The 19,745-nt window shown below is 37.9% G+C and overlaps 1 protein-coding gene across 4 annotated transcripts in view; it reads right to left on the reverse strand.

Moving 5' to 3' along the window:
• Positions 1–19,745, reverse strand: part of TBC1D4 (TBC1 domain family member 4) — a 106,596-nt gene that overhangs the window by 26,687 nt on the left and 60,164 nt on the right. For all 4 annotated transcript variants that reach the window (XM_068676208.1, XM_068676199.1, XM_068676219.1 and 1 more), the window contains exons 2-10: positions 18,512–19,114; positions 16,962–17,051; positions 13,281–13,385; positions 10,321–10,453; positions 8,299–8,390; positions 7,394–7,504; positions 6,676–6,795; positions 3,051–3,125; positions 1,787–2,013 (exon numbers count right to left, since the gene is read on the reverse strand). In XM_068676208.1, the coding sequence (XP_068532309.1) occupies positions 1,787–2,013; positions 3,051–3,125; positions 6,676–6,795; positions 7,394–7,504; positions 8,299–8,390; positions 10,321–10,453; positions 13,281–13,385; positions 16,962–17,051; positions 18,512–19,114 (1,556 nt within the window). The remainder of the gene's footprint in view (positions 1–1,786; positions 2,014–3,050; positions 3,126–6,675; positions 6,796–7,393; positions 7,505–8,298; positions 8,391–10,320; positions 10,454–13,280; positions 13,386–16,961; positions 17,052–18,511; positions 19,115–19,745) is intronic.

Below are 19,745 nucleotides of genomic sequence, written 5' to 3' on the forward strand. Positions count from 1 at the left end.
TATCCCACTTAAGTGTACTGGCCAAGTATCTCATATTGGCTTACAGTAACTCAATTTTCCAGAAGACAGAGTATACCAAAATGCACTACTGGGCAGTTTCCCTGATAAACATTGATTTTATTGTTATGGTTGATTTCTTTTAAGAAATGATGACATTAAGAACAGACAGATGACCGTAATTTTTGGCCTTATTTATTCTCAAAGTAAATTCAGAAAGTTTCTGAACTGTTCAAAAAATTTCCGTAGAAACTTGCTTCCAATAATACAAACCACCTTGTTGCTTTTTCCCTTCATTTCTTGCTTTTAGAAATAACTGGATTGCTAGAACACACTATACAAAGTAGAGATTATTTAAATTTAAATTATTATGGAATTAATTTTTGACTTTTTGTTGTTGTTGTATATTTTAATCAAGGAAGACAGTCCTACTGTATCTTTAAACATTACTTAGAGAAAATCTGTGCTGGGGTGACATTAAAGCCAATGCAGTTTCTTCTACTTAAGATTTTTGATAATCCCCAATAGGAAAGGGCAGACTGCAAATCTCAGCCAAGAATGAAGTTGTTACAAAGCTGTTTTGACTGAAAATCTGCTGATGATGTGAATTAATCAGCGACTTCTTTAAAGTTATTACAAAGAAGTGAAGTCAGCAAGTCCTTCGGTTTGAACTGCCAGGGTTTCCTGTTTGCATACAACATGGAAAGTGGAAAAAAAATAACCAAAGTTTATCTCAGAAAAAAAAAAAAAAAAAAAAAAAGTTATCTCTTTAGAAACACAATGCAACAAAGTTATTTCAAAGCTGGTTTCTTACCCTTCAGCCCCCATTCCATTCTCTTAAAAAAGAATAAAATTCTTTATCTTTCTCTAGAAGCCAGCATGGCATTCATACTCATGTTTTAATGTAGACACCAAGTATGTGATAAAATATTTAAAGCCATTTTTAGAAAGAGTCATCAAAAAGCTTAAGTTGCAGCCATGAACTGCACCAGATGATTAGTTTGGAAAAAGTGCTTCTCCAGCATAGAAAACTCACCCTGAGTCTTGTAAAGGTTTTGGAGTTTGCCTGGTGACTTACTACAGACAGGCAGGATGCAGACAAAGATAAGCACATCCAAGCAGGTTCACAGTGAACTATGGGGACCTCTCCTGACCAAGCGAAGAAACTATGCCGTGCTCCTGAAGTAGCAGTATCCCACATGACATTTAGTTGGAGAGCCTCCAAATGGGAAGGGGAAAGAGGGAGCAGAGGGAAGCTCCTGAGAAAAGCAAACAGTGAAATCACATGCCTTACAGTTCACAGTAGGTGTTTAATCCTTAAGTCATTTTGTGAGACTCTTCAGTAGTTTTAATTCTGGACATACTCTCCAGGAGCTTGGCAAACACAGCAGCTGACACTGGAAACTGACAGTGCTTTTTTTTTATCCCAGTGCAAACCCTCAGGCTACTGTCTCTGCACTTAGAAGCGGTGGGGATCTCTTCTCCGAAAGGCCTGACAGCCTCCAAAAGGCACAGCCAAAAAGGCTCATCTCAGAGCTGGCCACTAAACAATCAACCAATTTGGCATCCAGCCTGCTGATCAATTCGATGGATTGTTGCTTTCCCCCTACCACTAATCTGGGGATTAGCGAGTTACTGCAAAGCACCAAACTACTCAGAGGTGGAGAAGACAGGCTGAAAAAAATAATAAACGCAGAGCAGTGCAGAAACAGAATACACTTACATCATAAGTTCGTGTACTGAAATGTCAGGCGGGAAGAGGCCCATGGCATGTCAAGCTCTGACTCACCTCGGCGGCTCGACGCAGCTCTGCCGCAGGAGCGGGGACCGGGCGCTCTGGGACCTCCCGTTCTGGAAGGTTATCCTCCGCCGGGCGCTGGAGGGAGGGTGGCTGAAGGTGTGCGCGCGCCTCCTGAACTGGGGGGAGTCCGAGTCCTCTTCGGGAAACGGCTGCCAGACCGAGGACACGGGTGACGCCGGAGGAGTGGCCGGTGGAGAATCGCTCGGCGAAGCGTCCTGGAAGGAAGTCCTGGAGGAGTGAGGCCTGCAAAAGCTCGCCTAACCCCGCCAGCCCTGCACCGCATCAGGGCACCAAAGCCTCTCCTCCCTCCTGGTCACGGCCCATTGTATGCTAATTATCACCCAAAGCAGACATCCTCTGATAACTTACGCTACAACAGCAGCATCCTTCTTGAGGGAAAAAAAAAAAAAACAAAAAACAAAAAACAACGGAAAGAGAAAAGGGGAATAAAAATTTCTGTACAATACAAAAAAGATACTAATTACTCTGGCATCCTCTTACAAAGATCAGCATTCCAGCTACCAGACTTCTGGCTCTTTCGGGAGAACACAGGGACTGAAAAGACTAGGGAAACCGCTTTTAGCTAGTTTCCTCGACATATCACGAGCATGCTTCCTGTACCGTCAAAGTGATATCCTGGAAAAGAGGCTGTTATTACACAGCCAGTTTGTGAGTAACTGTGGCAGGAAAACCATAACAGAATCTCCATCTCCTGGGAAAAACAGCAACCAATCCTCGCATGAGGTAAGAGGAAAAACATTGAAAACAGGAAATAAAATGAAAGTGAACAGGATTCCGCCCCCTTGCCACTGTAAAGCATGCCCAACAGCTGGTTTTAGGTCAATATTTTAACTTCCCTAAAGCAACTATTACTTACAGAAAGGATTCTTCACCTTCAGAGCATTTCCTTTTATTGAGATAGCACCATTTTCAATTGCTTCAGCAAAACAAGGTAGAAGCTGACCAAAAATTCTTTGCTTTTTGTAAAAGCAAAGGAAATGTAGAAGAAAACAAAACAAATTAAAAAAAAAGCCAACGGACTGGCAATCAAACAATGGATTGAAGCTGAAGCTCCAAGTCAACATATATTCCAGCTTCCTTACAACCTCCGCCTCTCAGTGGAAACTCTTATTTGAATTTTGTAAGTTGATGTGCTTTGTGCTACTTCCTTCAAACTGAAAAGAGGCATATTTATGCTTCATTACCACCCATGCATGAACGCGTGCCAATTTTAACTAAGCTCCTTACGTACTTTGTCAGAAGCAAGGCTGTTGCAGCGCTCAAAGCTGTCCACACTTCCCAGGCGGCCTCTCATTCTGTTGGCTCCCTACATGAAAAAGAAGTGAATAATTTAATCCAGGCTTTTTCTCCTTTTTCCAAAGTTTAAACAAAGATGACAACAGCTGTGCAGGTGAACACAGGACAGTTCAGGCATGCAATACGTTTGACAGAAGACCACACATAATAGGGCAAGCACTGGATTTTGCAAGCAGTAATATCTTTAGCTGGCAGAACCATATCTTCTTCTCCCCCCACTCCCAGGAGTTTTAACCCTACAGCTCTTGTCTTAAGCAACCGAGTATTTCTTCATCCATTTGAGACAAAATAGCTGAGTTGGCTTAAACAGTCAAGTTAGAAAATCTCCAGACTTCCATACTATGCCTGCACTACAGCTATCAGATGCACTTGATACGGTACAATTGCAGAGACCTCACTACATATCCAGAGATTCCAGACAAATTAAGTCCACCGGGGCAAAAGTAAAGAAAGCACTAAAACTGAGACAAGTGCTCTTTTGCTGCAACTCCAACCAAGGTTGGATCCAGGCAAACCTTTTCAATGATAATGCTGAGGCAAAACTGATAGTGTCAGCAGATCTTTGCCAAACCTGTTCAGAGTCATCTGGTTTCACAGAAAGAGGTGATAGATTAGCAATGCTTTTTACTACCTTCAGCCTCTGTCTTTAACTCCCACAAAACATGGGTGACATACACTGCTGGGCATTAGCAACTGCTGAAGTAATTGTTTTTACTACTTTAACAGGGAGAAAACAATATGGATTTAGGAAAACTATAGATAGACCAAGGGCTCTTCTTGGTATGCTTGCAACTAGAGGGCAGAGTTTTATCAACATCAGCAACATTTATGTAGCTTACTTTTTCCTGGTGAGGTTTATTTTCATTTTCAAGACTTGCAGTGCCCCTTAAGTACATTATCCCATGTAAGCTCATTACCAATGAATACTCTGCCTGAAGAATCTCTTCGCTGACCCTCTCACAATAAAACAAGCAAAGGATAACCCGGAAGTTTCTTGGTAGCTTTAAAAACACATGCTTTTGGCAATGTAAGAAAGGCTTTTTGATTCAGAAAAACACAAAGGTTAGTGCAACATGGGCTAGTAGAAACGTGTTCAGGAGGTCAAACAGAGGTAATATTTATTTTTTCTGAGGTATCTCGTTAGAAAACCACAGCCTGTTTCCAGTTCAAACCTGACAAAAATAAGACCATTCCAGCAAAAACAAACAAGTGAAAAAGTGACATTCCTGTGGGAGTAAGAAGCCAAAGCACAAAACCCAGCATGTTTCCCTATGGTCAGCAGTGAGCAGCTACTTGTTCAAGTAGCTTAAAATGTCACTTGATGCTATTTATCTAGCTAGAAAGCCATCCATTTAAAGTGCTCCTACATACCTGGTTATTGCATACTTATACTGCTAAGACTGACGCTGCATAAGTCTCCCCCCACATTTGCTGACTTTTATTTAAATCTTTTTTTTTTTTTTTTATCTGCAGTAAGATGCTCTATGCCAATTTTACTGAAAAAAAAAAAAATCCTAGACACTTTGTTACTAATTATACTTTAAAAATAAAGATCCTAGGTCATGCACAATTAGCATTCCCTTATGTTAATACCATGCAATTTGCAGCTGACTTAAGGGGAGGGAACACTACACCAATGGGTATTGGGTGCCTAAATACCTTTAGAAATTAACCATGATCTATTAGGCTTTTAAAAATAGTCTGATAAAGAGTAAAAATTATCAAAACGATCATTGTACAACACATGCATGCACGTATCACACACAGAACGCACACAGTGTATATACAGTAACGCTGTATAGAAACAATCATATATACCTGATCTAACCAAGTTGTAAATTATTTTTCCAGTTCTTGTATTGTGTAACCCTTAAATGAATCTGCAGTGATGATCCCTGTGTGTACATCATGATTCACTGCAATATACTGCTGTTCCTGATCTCTAGCAAAAGATGAGACAATCTTTCTCGCTGCAGAAAGTTTGCTTTATAAACAGGCAACTTAAAATAGCCCTAGTGCAGATTTGGGTGTCGTCTTAAACTAGATCACAGACTAAATAGAACCTTGTACTGTAACATGTAGTATGGCTCAGAGATCCTATGAGTGAGAAAGGAACAAACTATATCAAAAACAATAGATAAGTTGTCTCCCTTTAGAGAGATTTCAACTTAAGCAGTGAATTTCTTCTAAATGAGTTTTCCTTCACATGATCACAGAACTGTGTCCATATACAGCAGGGCTGCTTTACTGGGATGCTCCCAGTGATGTTCACCTTTTCCACAATGACTGCAGGGTTAGTGCCCCACCATCAGAGCTAGATCACTTTCCAGTCACATGTCCTTTAGACATGGAAAGGAAATCAGACTCAGTAGAAGCATGACTTTAGCTGTCACCATTTGATGATATTTCAGACTGCTGAAAATATCCATATCTTCTGACCAACATCTCTCATTTTCTCTCTCTCCATACTCAAATCAAGTTCACAGCATGCAAAATTTGCCACAAAAGATAAGCCCTGTTTGACCAGGTGAGCTTTAGCCCTAGGTGAAATCCACCCTTAACCTTAAGTACAAGCTGTTCTAAGGATTGTCCCTGGCAAATGGTGTTTTGCCTCTTTTACAGAGAACATCTGTGGCATCTCAAGATTGCAGGTTACTTTATGACATGCCCATACAAGCTGCAGGAAAAGTGTGTCTTAAGCCTTGATTTCACATGGTATTTTTAAAATTACTAGCAGAAGAAGCTTAACTTCACTGCTTGAACTATACTTGGACGTAGTCATTTAATATCACAGCTCATTGCAACTTCTCTGTAACACCATACAGGATCCCAGGCACCCAGCCTTCTTCAGTTACTCCTTTATACGCCTCTTTTCTGCTTTTAGGATTCTCCCTCCTAAGCAAGGGACAGTAAGCAAAATTTGCAATTTAGATTTCTTTGGTAAAAGGCTAATTAATATGAGAAATTCCCAACAATTATCCACACTACAACTAGTTAGCAGCACTGATATGAGGAACAACTCTTTTTTTTTTTTTCAAATAAAGTCAGTGTTTTTTTAAAGTGTGTGTTTTTTTTTGTTTTGTTTTTTTTTTTTCCTGCAGAAGGACTACTTTGCTACTACTGTCCAAAAATTGTTAATGACCAACATGAGCTTTTAGATATAAGAGGCAATGTTAATTCTCGGAATAACAAAAATCTCTGATTTCTGTAAAGACATTTATTCACTTTCAAAAATAGGTAATATATCCCTTTATGGGATCATAAAAACCATCTTGAGTAGTTTTTTTTTTCTGAAGCAAAACATCTGATAATGCTCAGCTAATTCACTTGCCACATACAATGAATGCTCATTTTTCAGAAAGTCACTTTTTTCCTCTGTGTGTGACCTTACCATATGCTTTCTAGCATTGTTAAGACACCATAAGCCCAGCTGTAACCCTCAGATTTCAAAACAGTGATCTAGCTTCATAAAGTATTTAGACTGAGGGAAAAAAAATATGATAGGATTTTACTGTCAAGGATATCAGGGAGAACTGCTGACAATGAATTGTTAATCTTACCCTTGAGAAGATATTTTCCAGAGAGCTAGTCAAGGATTTCTTGGCCTTGTTTTTCAGAACGTCAAGTTTAAACCTGCCACCACTGGTGGTGTTTTCTGGAATTGCACTGTTAGAAGTAATCTGTTGAAAAGAACAAGGACACTGTTCATCTTTGGCAGTTCTTTTTGCAATTGCAGACCTCCAAAGACTAGAGCTGCATCAAGTTACATAATAAACAATGCATCCTTGGCCTTTATTAAAAAAAAAAAAAAAGTAGTAGTTAAAGGAACATTTAATCGCTAAAGACTATCATGGAAAGGCATATCAATTTAACAACATTGTTATCCATTTCCTTTGCTAGATAAGCTTGTAGTTTAAATTGAAGCCATTGCCCTCTTCGTTCTTATTTTATCCTCCCTAGGAATGAGTGTTTGAGAGTAGGGATCAGGGAGGAAGGAAAAGGAAAGAAAAAGTGGTATCCTCACACTGTAAAGAAACTGAGATCTAAAAATAATTGCTTATCTTTTTCCTCTCCCTTTCTGCCTCCAAACTTAAAAAAAAAAAAAAAAAAGCCACAGTAAATCAAATCAAATCACTTCTATTTCACAGTTCTCTCTCAATTACAATACCCAGCTTCAGCTGTCCCTGATGAACTCTAGCAGTGTCCCTGCTGGTATTCAGGGTTGCATTTGAATAGGATGTAGAAGAGGGAGAGAAATAATACAAAATTCAGCTTTACCGACGGTGCTTCACCAATGTGAACGTGTGTTTTCTGCTTAGTTTCACAGAGTTGGCGTAGATGTAGGATCACAAGTTCATTTTCTTCCTGGTCATTTTCAGGCTTCATTTTCTGTCAAGAACAGCAAAGAAAACAAAAAAGTTGTCTTTCAAGTCATGATTTGCTTATTTTCATTTCCATACGTATGTATTCTTTGAAGTTAATATATTTACACTCCAGATGCCAGAGTACACAATTAATGTGTTGTATTACACCATCATTTGTGTGCTTTCATACTCCTAAGTAAAACAGACCAAAAATTTCCATATGGAGAATGTTACAGGATGTAGAGGGAAGGGGGTCTAATGACTACATGTTTTGTTTTCAAAGGTTGTCTGTCACTGTCTAAGCTTATAAATGGAATAAAGAACCCACATAAATCAAACAGGCATTCCCTTCTAGAGGCTACTAGAAAACAGCATAGCCTTTAGAAGCCTAAATTATTGTGTAGCTTATCCACTTGAGTACATCTGTATACACCATTTTGCCTCAGAATTTAAGTCAAATGAGATCTTCTGAAAATGCTCACCATCTGCCTGATACCTTCATGTCTCCCCTACACTCAACTCATTTCCACATCACTTTCAGGGAGGAAGAAAATGTTTACAGATGAACTAAGATTAGGGAAAAAAAATAAAAATCTCATGTGTATGAACACAAAGTTTCAGTAGATTTGGAAACCAAAACTTTACTGAAAGCAGTATATCATACATTAGATTAGGTTGGATCATGATATTTCAGTATGGTGTTTGGTGGAACAGTAGTAAATTCTAGATCAACGGCATAACAAAACAAAACCAAAAAATGTTTAGTTCATTTTGTCATGGTCTTCTTCAAAATTGAAACAACAGCTTCCAGCTTATTACCTGAACACGTTCAAAAATGTCTGCTTGCTCATTATCAGTTAGTGATGACAGATGTCTCTGGATTACTAGCTTGGCTCTCGGTGGATAAAGCCCTGAGAAGAGAAAATAAAAATAAAGCTTCTAGACTCCCAAATGATCTCTCAAAACACTTTAAAAAAAATTAATAACTATAAACTTGTATTTAAGTTCAAAAAAGTTTGATGTATAATATTTGGATATCTGTGGTGTACTTGATACAAGATACTTCAGGTTTTGCTAAACCATATGTTTTCTTATTTCGTTAGCAGTAAAAATAGAACTAACAGCAGCTAGGCAGCTGGCTCCTGAGTATAAGGTTGCAGTCTCTACCCCACTGACATCTGCTATCCCAGTACCAAAAGATCACTATGACAGAAGCCTGACATCTGTATGGGATGGGAGGAAGAGAGAAACAAATCAGGGATATAACTTGAAAGATACTCATTGCACAAGATACTAAACAGCTTTCAGAGGCTTTTAATTGAAAGGTTATATGAATTTCTAGACAAGGAAAGAAACAGTGCAGGTCATACCAGAGAAGAGAAGACATCACATTAAAAGCAAGAGCAGAATAAAAGCAATACATTAAAATAATAATAATTTCTTATTTTTGATAAAATCTACATTTGCTTACAGACCTTATTCTAGGAATCTAAAAAAAAAAAAAGGGGGGGGGAAACAACCCCAGCAAATCAGATGAAAATATATGTTTCTCCTCCCAAGGTAGATATCATTCATACATAATTGCAATCAGAGCAGATAAAAATTTTCAAAAACCATGAAGTCCTGGGTTTCATTATGATAAATTTGTAGATTCTAAACCAAGAAGAAAAATAAAATGAAAAGGACACTAGAATCTTTAAGTCAGTAAGTACAAAGTTTAAGAAATTTGTATTATGTTATTCAACTTTTTACCATAAAATATATATATATATATATTTTGATACCAGATAGTTAACCCTGTCTTGCAAGTGCCCATATTCAAGATACTGATGCTGCCTTATACAGCAGCTCCTGTAGTTTTCCATTTACAGAAGACTTTCCCAGTTAATGCTTTTGAATGCCTTTTTCTGAACTCAGAAAATGTATCAGTCACAAGCTTAAAAGAATGTCTCTCCACTAGAATTTTATAGGTTTTTTTTCATCCACCAGAGGGAGATAAGTAGCAATATTGACTTTTGATGAATGGGAGAGCTGGTAATTACCATCATTATTGCAACCAGACCAGAAGATACAAGATCATCGTAACATACTTGCCTTTTTTTTTTCATACAACATTTTACAAGGAGACATATCAGACTACAAAAAATAGGATCCTGCAATTAATATTTTTGGAATTCTATCTTGTATTTTGCAGAGGTTCTAGCATATCTCACTTCCACAGAAACCAAAAAGGGTTGTGGATTCATATTTGAAGTTAGGTCATTTGCCTTGACTTTATTAGATATTAATCTTCTATCTTAATTTATTTCCTATAATAGAAAGGAAACCAGGCTTTGAAGTATATAAAAGAATGAAAACAAAAAAGTTTTTTTTTTTTTAAGTTAAAAAAAAGGCAAAAAAAAATCAACACAGAGGAAGGAAGGAACACATGAGAAAGAAAGACCATTTCTTGATCACTGTTGTCTTTTTATGCCCCATTTTGAAAGAATGCGTCTTCAGGATAACAAAAGGAAGAGCTGTTGGTTTTTTTGGCTCTCAAAGTTTAAGAGAAGTATGACAATGAAAGAGTATGTATATATAATACAGGCTGTACTACACTCAGTTGCAATAGCATTATTACAGTCACCTTCATTTAATTGTACAGAGTGGAAAGTGATGGTAAGACCTGCTTATTGGGATACTTTTCCCTCTGTTCTTACATCACATAAGTTGAAAGTGCACAACTGATATAATTAAATTGAACATGATAATGATGATAGTATGATGCTATTATGATAGCATGATAATTCTAGAATAAACAAAATTTAAAAAAATAAAATAAAAAATAAACTCAGCTGTTACCTTCTATTCTTTCACAAAGTTTGTGCAATGAATGCATTGGGCAGGCCTCACACAGTTTAACCTGCGTCTTGGCATTTTGAAGAGCTGCAGCAGTGCTAAAGGCTTGTTTCAGGGTAAGCATTACCTCATCAACCTAAAGGAGAAGGAGCAAAAAGACAGCGTATAAACAAAAACCCCACGCTATGTACATCAAATAAGGCTTATAAATCACATCAGAAACAGGTGCTTTGCAATCAAAAAAAAAAGTTTGCTGTTTTCTAAAGAGATCAAGGTTGCATCCCCAGCCTATTCTCTGAAGGTAAATGAGGTGTTAACAGCTATTTTCAGCTGTTTTCTGAAACCTCCAACTACTGTGCTTATAGAGGCCTTAGCAATGTACAGAACTTCAAAAGGTAAATGGACATAAAAGAATGGAAGACAGACACCTGTATTCAGAAGGGACTCCACATCTAGCTCCCATTGCATCTGGGATATGTTCAAAATCTGCATGCATAGGAACCTAAAGAAAAAAGGTGCCTAGAAACTCATCTGTCAGTATACTTGAAAGGAGCTTCAGAGCTGTACAGTAAATTTCCATTAATAGTAAAAATGATAATAAAACCACAGTTTTGGAAAGCATTTTATCATGTATTTGTTGTGCAAGGATCTCGGACTACATTGCCAAGATTCTACTGTTCAACTGCACCACCTCTTTGGCATGAAATAAAGGTTCTCTGAGAAGCCGCATTCCCATAGTCTGCACTGAAATATGAGTTGTGTGGATGCTCACCATCTTAAAGTTCACTTAGAAAATGTGATTTTGTAAATCATACTGCAGCAACTCAAGGTTACTGACTAAATAAATAAATAAATAAATAAAAACATTTCTTTTCTTTAGCTTCGAGTTTCTCCTGTAAACTGCACTTACTCCTTCTCAACTATTTTAGCACAAAACCCCACAGACCTCTCCTGCTGGCAGCCAGAAGCTCCCCAGAGGAGTTCACCTTTTTCCAGGTTTAAAAGACTACTAGACTGGCCACCAGCTTTACTGCAACCAATAACTCATCTATAACTATTGCTGACTTACCTTGTGTCTGCCCTCTTTTCTCTTCCACTACCATAAATACAGTAGTGTTATGTTCCAACACATAGAAAGGTCAAAAGTTGACAGGATTTCTCCTAACCCATTCAAATATACTACAAAGCACTTGGAGTTTCCGTGTTTGTATTTTAGGGCAACACAATCCTTATTAAAAGCTGTTTACCCATGTCTTTGCATTAGCATGGAAAGAAGGAGGCAAGATTGAAGACAACCTTTGAAAAGAAATGTATTCTACTTTAGGATCATGACCTTGATCTTACCTGACACACTGTATAAAAAGGTTGAAGAAAGCTGAAATATGTGAGACAAAAATCATGCAGTTTAACATTAAAAACATACCAGCTTTTTTGAAGGCCTGTCAGTTGCAAAAACAAAATAAAAATAAAGGCACCTGAACGTGGAAACTTGCATTAATTGTGGCCTGATTTTTGATAAGAGTTTTAAGCACTACAAGTAGTTCCTGAATGCACTAAGCAATAAGGCAGGCCGTTGAAATATGAATGTCCATCTTGCAATGCTGGTATATAATTCTTAAATGTAATGTAGCAAAGATATCTTGAATGGAAGATACACAGGACAGTGCTAAGCACATAGATTCTGACCACACTGAAATCATGAGAACTGTAGCACAGACTGGAGTTAGGTTTAGAGCCAATACACACAAGACTACTAACATAGTCTGGCAGTGTAGAATCCAGACAGCTCTTGTTTTTTACAGCTCTGCACTGCTGCTAGTGTCAAAGAATTTGTTCATTTTGTATTGCAATGTGGACATACCCACATACAGCAGTAGCTGACTATGTAAAAGGATCATAGGTATGTGGTTTCTTTATACACCACACTTTAAGCATCTTTGAATTAAATTATTCATGGCCAGATTTATCAATAAGTTAGGTGTAACATTTCATGTTAGTACAAAGAGTCATCTGATCTCATAACAAACTCTTATCCTGACAAAAGCACAGCCTCAGCTACCATAGTACACCTAGAGACATTACTTGTTAGAAGCTTTCTGACATAAATCTATCAACTCTCAGGTTGGCTACTGGATTTAGAAATCACATTTGCAGCTAGGTAGAAAGGTGATTTATAAGTTTAGTTGAAAGAGTTAACAGCTGTTAGCACAGCCATAAGTAGCAAATATGTTTCAGAACAGAAACAAACTTCTTTTTAAGTGTCAGAGTTCAAAATAAAAATGCAGTAGCCAAAATAATTTCCTGTATGTCTCACATTATTAAGCTATCTCTATCAGTTAAATCACTGTCACTGTAATCCTCAACTCATTGATACATACATGTACTTCATCAAATGCCCATTGGACTTTTTAGTTGTATATATCCACATGTAACATGTGTGAACTTAGGTTTTCTGCTTCTTTGACCAGATGCTGTTGTTTTCCTCTCCTGAGGAACAAGAGAGACCACAGCGAAAATACAGAAGCCACATGCAGGATCAGGCCAGTAGTAGAGACCCTACCCTGAAAAGTCTGTTTGGGTTTTATCATCATCTTTGTTACCAATTCAATACATGTAATTGTGTATTTAATGGGCAACCAAGTATCTCAACAATCAGAAATGCAAGAGTTAAAATCAAATACAAAGTCCAAATATGCTTGCAGCCTGCGTGTGAACTCATCCATCTGGACTTTTTTCCATTTCTTACTAATAAACACATCAGCAGAGTACCAGGATAAGGCTATATATGAACAGAATGCGTGTGGGTTTTTTCTTATTTTCAAAGTCATAGATGAGATCTCACACCTTAGAACATGTCACCACTGAGACTCAGATGATATAGCAGAGCAGAGACTCCCATGGCTTAGGAAATGCTTTAGACATGCTTTGTTGGAAAAGTTAGGATAGCTAACTTTAATACTCACCAAAGACTCACTTGCACACTGGAACACATAGCAAACATACTGGCTTAACCCAGTTTCAACAGATTCCCGGCAAATGAAGCCAAAGTGATCAACATGTTTTATACCCTTAAAAAAAAAAAAAAAAAGTTAAAATATGAGTTTAAAAGAGCTTAAAAATAGTACTAATGAACTACTTTACAAACACATTTGGTTTCCAAAGTGAAGCAAAAAATAGTGACCAGACTTCAACACTTACCAACACAAAAATTTGAGAAACTATAAATACATCCTCCAAATGATCTATTACACAACAGTTAATTTTTCATTAATTGTTTTTTTTTTTGTTGTTTTTTTTTTTTTTTGCATTAAGAAGGTACATCGAGCTCTCTATATGAGCTAAACAAACAAAAGTCATACAGCAATAAATCTGGATCTGAATGTCCTCTATTAGGAAAATGGAATTTTCAGGGCAGCCAACGAAACAGTCCTAGGCTGTATCTGGAATTGCCTCTGCAGTGAAAGCTGGATGCAGTGAGCCCACACTAAAACATGGGACTGGAGGAGCATCAAAGTAGCGACAGATCTTCTCTTTCCTGTAATGCAAACCTGGACTACACCAAAAGGAGCATGGAATGAGTGGCGGCATGTAGAATTCCAACTGGATTCTTAAATTCTTTGTTTTGAGACTGAGTTACATACCAGAAGTTTCAAGAATTACTACTCATTACTACCGATGTTTTATTTCAAGATCTAACTGCTAGTCTAACTGCTTGAGAAGGAATGTTGCCTTGCTAAAAACAGCACTGAGAAGATCAAAGAGAGCTGCTTCCTAAGAAGCACTATATTCCCAGTCTCGATTCATGGAACATGACTCACTATTGTTAAAGCTCTTGCCAATGTTTTTATCATCTAAGTATGGTAATAGCAGATTCTCTCCAAAAGAAAGCCTAATTCCTCAAGTTCAAATACAACAGAAAGGAGAACTCAGCTGCTTGGATCTATCTCCAAAGAAAACACCTATATAGCAAAAGAGGGGAGGAGGCAAAACAACTTGCCTGTGTGTACAGAAAACTCTCTAGACAAAATTGGTAACATACTACGTGACAGACTGAACATATTGTCACTAATCCCAGTAGATTTTAAAACTGAAAACAAAATTCCAGAGGTTACATTTGTGTTGCTTAGGCAAAACTTAAGTGCAGAGACCACCTATGATGGCACAAATGCTATTACTTTACTGTAGTCCACATCAATTCCGATTTAACTGAACCCATTTTCCTCTAACATGCAAAGCCTTCAAAGGCATAAAATGAAAAAGAACAGATGTATACGCATATGTTCATCTCTGTCAGGGTGAACTGTTGCCTTGTTTTGCAAGAAAACTGTATTCACTTAAGGCGGATGGGAGAGATGCCGGTTCTCTCATTGCTGACAGTGCCCGAACATATTTCCTGCTGTCAGATTTGTCAGGCTGCACAGGAGAACAAGTGGTGGGGAGAAGGACTTGACATTTGCACCACTGAAGCTGTAAGTACCATTAACAGGAACTCCACCACTTTTTCTTTAAGAGGGGGGGATGGCCTGGCTCGTCATGCCAAAAGAACACGCACCTTTCTCATTTTTCTCAGTTCTCTCAAGGTCAGCAAGGCTGAAACAAGGAAATTTCTACAGCTGTCTGATAGCTGAGCTTCGCCAGCACACACAGGGGTTTATCATCCATTCTGCTTCTTTGACAATTATGCAAAAATGTGGATAATGAATTAAATGCAGCCAATCAACCATACTTAAGTTATAGAATAAAATAAATTTATTAGGCTAGACTAAAAGAATCCAGAATGCAAGCTAAAGAGAACATCTCTTTTTCATCATTCTTAAGGCTCAGAAGAACAAACATTGCTAAGCTGCAGTCTCACAATATGCAGTAAATCACTTCCCCATAAATCCACAACAGAGAAGCCCTGTGGCTAGCACTGTATTCTTAAAAGAAAGACTGATGAGCAACCAAATCCTTAGCCTTGAACAAATTAAATGTTTCATTTCTATTGAACATAGAAAGAAAAAGAAAAAAGGAAAAAAAAGCCTTCTCTAAAGTATCTATTGCATTAAATGAGAAACCCACAGGATTGTCAGTGCCTGTTTGAGTTATTCAAGCATGCAAAATAACAAAAGCTTTGCTCCAAATGAAAGTGAAATCTTCCACCTCCAAAACCCAACAGGCAGCATTACCTGACACTACTGACCGCATACAGTTACTTTACTGAAGGAAAAGCTAGGTGTCAAACATCTACAATGGTCTTGCTGGTCTCCATCACACTTTAAAGTTAGCTGAAAAATGTTTTCTGCACTTAGGACTTTTGTTTGCCTGTCACAAGCATGTAAAATTGAGGTGTCACTTCTACTGAGCTCAGCGCACCCATAAGGGGGGGCAGGTGGAAGGAAGACTCAACCATCTGCAAGTTTTGCTTTCCATACCACTGCTGTGAGAATCTTTCTGATCTGCATTTATTATAAAGTTATTAGCAAGCAATTGTTTGATCATTGTTCCATTCTGTATTTGCACATGCCTTTCTTCACTCTCAGCAGCAACATGAGCTGTAGTTAGACTCTACATAAGGGCCTGGACCTATAGTTGGTAGTTTAAGGCTCCACTTGATTCAGAAGTACTGACCAGTTCTTAATTTGTATTAGCATTTGCAGCACAGTTATGCAAGAGCAGATTTGTTATTAGCATTAAAATGAAAGCACTTGGGGGTGAAAGGCAAAAAAAAAAAGACCTCAAAACAGAGAGTACCAGAAGTAACAGCTGATGAACTACAAAACAGAAAGAAAAATCCCTCAGTCCTGATGTTTCACTTTTTATGGGACACATATATACTGGAGAAAACTAGGTTCAGCTATTACAATATATTCCAGAAGAAATGATGTAGGCAAACGGATGTTTTTCTGGAGGATTGGTCTGATGCTCTCCTCCCTTCACTCCAGAGGTTTTCAGATCAGCAATTCAGAGACAGAACTCCCAGGGCATCCTAAATGGAGATCAAGCTACTTCCAAATTAAATCCAATGCTCTCACAAAGCAGAACAGTTTATACTTTGCTTTCTGACCAGCGATCAAAGTTACCACTACTGCATCTCACATTGATTATTCTGTGCTCATCTTTTCTGTATTTAAGCTCTTTGGGAATGACATTGCATAATTTTTGTGCAATATCTACTTGAAACTGATACCAGATGAGCGCAATCCTGATTTGAATAACAACTCTCGCTATTATAATTTTTTGTCATCGCCACTTCAAGTCTGCTGCAGCTGCTTATGAAGCAATCATAATTTAATATCCAATTTCTTCTGCTGTACTCCCCAAAGAAGTCAGTAATATTTTGCTGTCAAACATGATGCAGGGTTTGTATCACAAACCTACACAATCTCCCCAAATCCCCCCTATTTTTAAATTAAGGAGCAAATGGGGTAAATCAGCAATCTATTTTCATTTATTGTGATTTAGACAAAGAGGATAAACTATTTAAAAGTAGCCTTTGAGACTGAATAAAGGAGATCAGGACAAAATGCTAAAAAAAAAAAAAAAACCTCCACATTTCTTTTTTTTTTTTCTGCTTTCTATATGTTAGCAAGGCAACCAAGCAGAAGAACAAATCAATTCATTTTCTTCTGATAATCTATACACTGCTTCTTATTAATGCTTACCTGAGAACATGAGGAGATATCTTTAAAATTCTTTTCAAGCACAACAGATTTGGTGTCTGGACTGATGAGGTTAACTTCAAACCTTCCAACCTTGGAAAAAAAAAAAAAAAAAAAAAAAAGGAGAAAAATAAGAAAGTCTGGTTTATGACTGTCTTGGAGGCACAGGGCACAGTGTCAGCAGCAACAAAAATGTCAAAATCTAGCCCTTTCTTGTTCACATAAAGTACCTTCAGCATACCAGCTTACTCAGCAGGAATAAGGGTGCCATAATTTAGCCTCGATTAAGCAAGAGTATTTCAGCAAGAACAATACACTCAATTCAATAGGAAAAAAGATTTGGAAAGAGGCTTTGGGGTTCTTTTTTTTTTTTTTTTTTTGCCCCTTTATCATTTTGAGTTATTTTTGTCAAAAGAGCACATTCTTGGAAGATAATACCAAAACCTTTAGCAAACAGTGTGGCTAAATTATAAGGTCCAATACAGAAATCAGCAAAACTACACAATTTGTGGGTAGTTTTGATTCAAAACAAACCCACCACCATAACAGCTATTCCATAGATCAACTGAGAAACTATGCTGATCTTAAGGTGATACTTTAAGTTTCTGTAACAATTCTGACTGAGAAAGTGGAGGTTCTGCTACAAATCCTTCAGCTTTCCCAAACTGCTTTGCAAGTATATGGAACTTACTCCACAGAGCTTCAGGAGTTTTATAGCTAAATCCTTTTCATTTTCAGGGATAGCTGTGGCTTTCCAAAGGGCAATGCATTCTCACTTCAGTTAGCATTTCCCCAAGAGAATGAAAAGCAAGAATGATCTTTAATGCAAATCGAATGACAAAACTCAAGCATTTAGCTCCCTGTTATTTTAAGTTCCAAAGATCTTTCCTTTTATGGGTCACCTCCTCTATGTGTCCTTTTGTTTTCTCAGTACAAGCTCTGAAGATGTCAAATACAAATCAGGCAAGAGAAGAAAGAACTCTGAGGTCTAAAGCAAGAAACCTTCAGTGCAAGCAGAGACATTTGACTACTCATCTGGGAAAGACAGATGAGAACAGTTTGACATCAGAACAAATTATAAAGGAGCTGGCTCAAACATAAGGCTGTGAACTTCGGGGCTTCTTTTTAATCGTACAGAAAAGATGATTTGTTCATGAGGAAACCTTCATGGATCATCTTTTTGAATAAAATACTTTTTCAGCTAAGTCCTAGATCTCACCAGCACAGATAAACCAGAATCACATATGAAAGTCAGCTCTGCCCCTTGAAACTCTGTTCTTGTTGTCCATGAGCAATTCCTTTTTCTTAAAATTTACCTGTGCTCATGAGTCATGTTGGTTTCCGTAAAGTGTTATTCCTAATTGTGTTCCAATCATTTATGAACATATGCATAAATATTTCTGACAAATCATGAAACTATACTGAATCCATGCTAAAATGAGATGTAAAATAATCCATGTAAGATAAGTCTTAGAAAACTTGTCTCAGCTTCAAACTGCACAGGTGAAAGTGTTGTACAAAACCAACATGAAATCACTCATCCTAGGACACACCTGAAACAACATTGTCCTGTTCTTCTCAGAATCAGAGGGCTGAACATGACTGGGTGCACTTGCATGTCTTCTGCGTGGCTGTATTTTCAGGTTTGCATCATGAACCCTTCTTTGCATAACTGCAGTGACACTGCTGCACCGGGAACGAAACTCCTGCTGCTCATCAAAGCCAGAGTCCTCTAAAATTCGCTCTGGAAAGGAGCTACGTGCGCTGGCCAGGTTGGTCAAGTTGGTCTGGCTGCCAATTGTAAACATTGCAGCATGTCCTGTGGTGTTATTTGGGCTCTCCAGCTCCTCAAATGGGCTATCCAGTGGAGAAGCTGGCACATTTCCTTCACACAGGGGTAAGTCCAAACTCGACTCATTATTCCGCTGTTCATTTAATAGTTTCAGGCGCTGACGCTCATGAAGGCTGAATTTCTCAATGCAATCATCAATTAATGATGAGGGAGCCTTCTTGTGAGCCACCGTCACCTTTCCACAGTACAAGACCTCAAATTTTTGAGAGTTATAGAAGGCATCTTCACTGTCTTTACTTGGTTTGGCATCTTCTTTCAGTGCTGCTTTGGAGACTTGTCTTATGCTGCTGATGACATCAGGAACCTAAGGGATAGATTAAAATATCCCTTTAGCAGACACAAATGAGATAATAGACAGTGGTATCCCCCCAAAAAAAATTGTTACTGTAAATATTCTCACAGGTTATTTCTTCAGTACAGTGCACTAGCTTCTTGGTTGACAATGTAAACATAGTACAGAAATTGCCAGTGCAAAATTTAGAATGAAGTGGGAACAAAGCAAAAAAGTTTCAGTAAAAATACTATAAATTGTTTTAGAATGTAAGGTTTTAAATTACCAGAGCAATGAGCTTAGAGTCTACTGACAAATGTCTACATATTTTTTTCTCCTTTTACTTATACTGCCTTCTCTTTTGCAGCCCTCTTCCCACATCAGTATCTCTTGCGGATGTCTTTTGCAGAGGGCCATCACTGTTTCTGTACTTTCATTTTGCAGAGCCAGGCATTCTGTTCCTAGGACAGCTGTGGAAACCACATTTTGTGGATGGAGAGAGACCAGTAATGCCCATCAGTTTCAACTGCCAGTTTTGTAATACAGACAACAAGCATACAGAAATGTTACACAAGTACCACGTACAACTGAGAGAGCCCTGAAGGCCAAACTGCACATCACTGTAGCAGAAACTCTCCATTTCAGACTTGTATCACCCAGTCGT

This window comes from Anas acuta, chromosome 1 (assembly GCF_963932015.1).
Source record: "Anas acuta chromosome 1, bAnaAcu1.1, whole genome shotgun sequence".
NCBI lineage: Eukaryota > Metazoa > Chordata > Aves > Anseriformes > Anatidae > Anas > Anas acuta.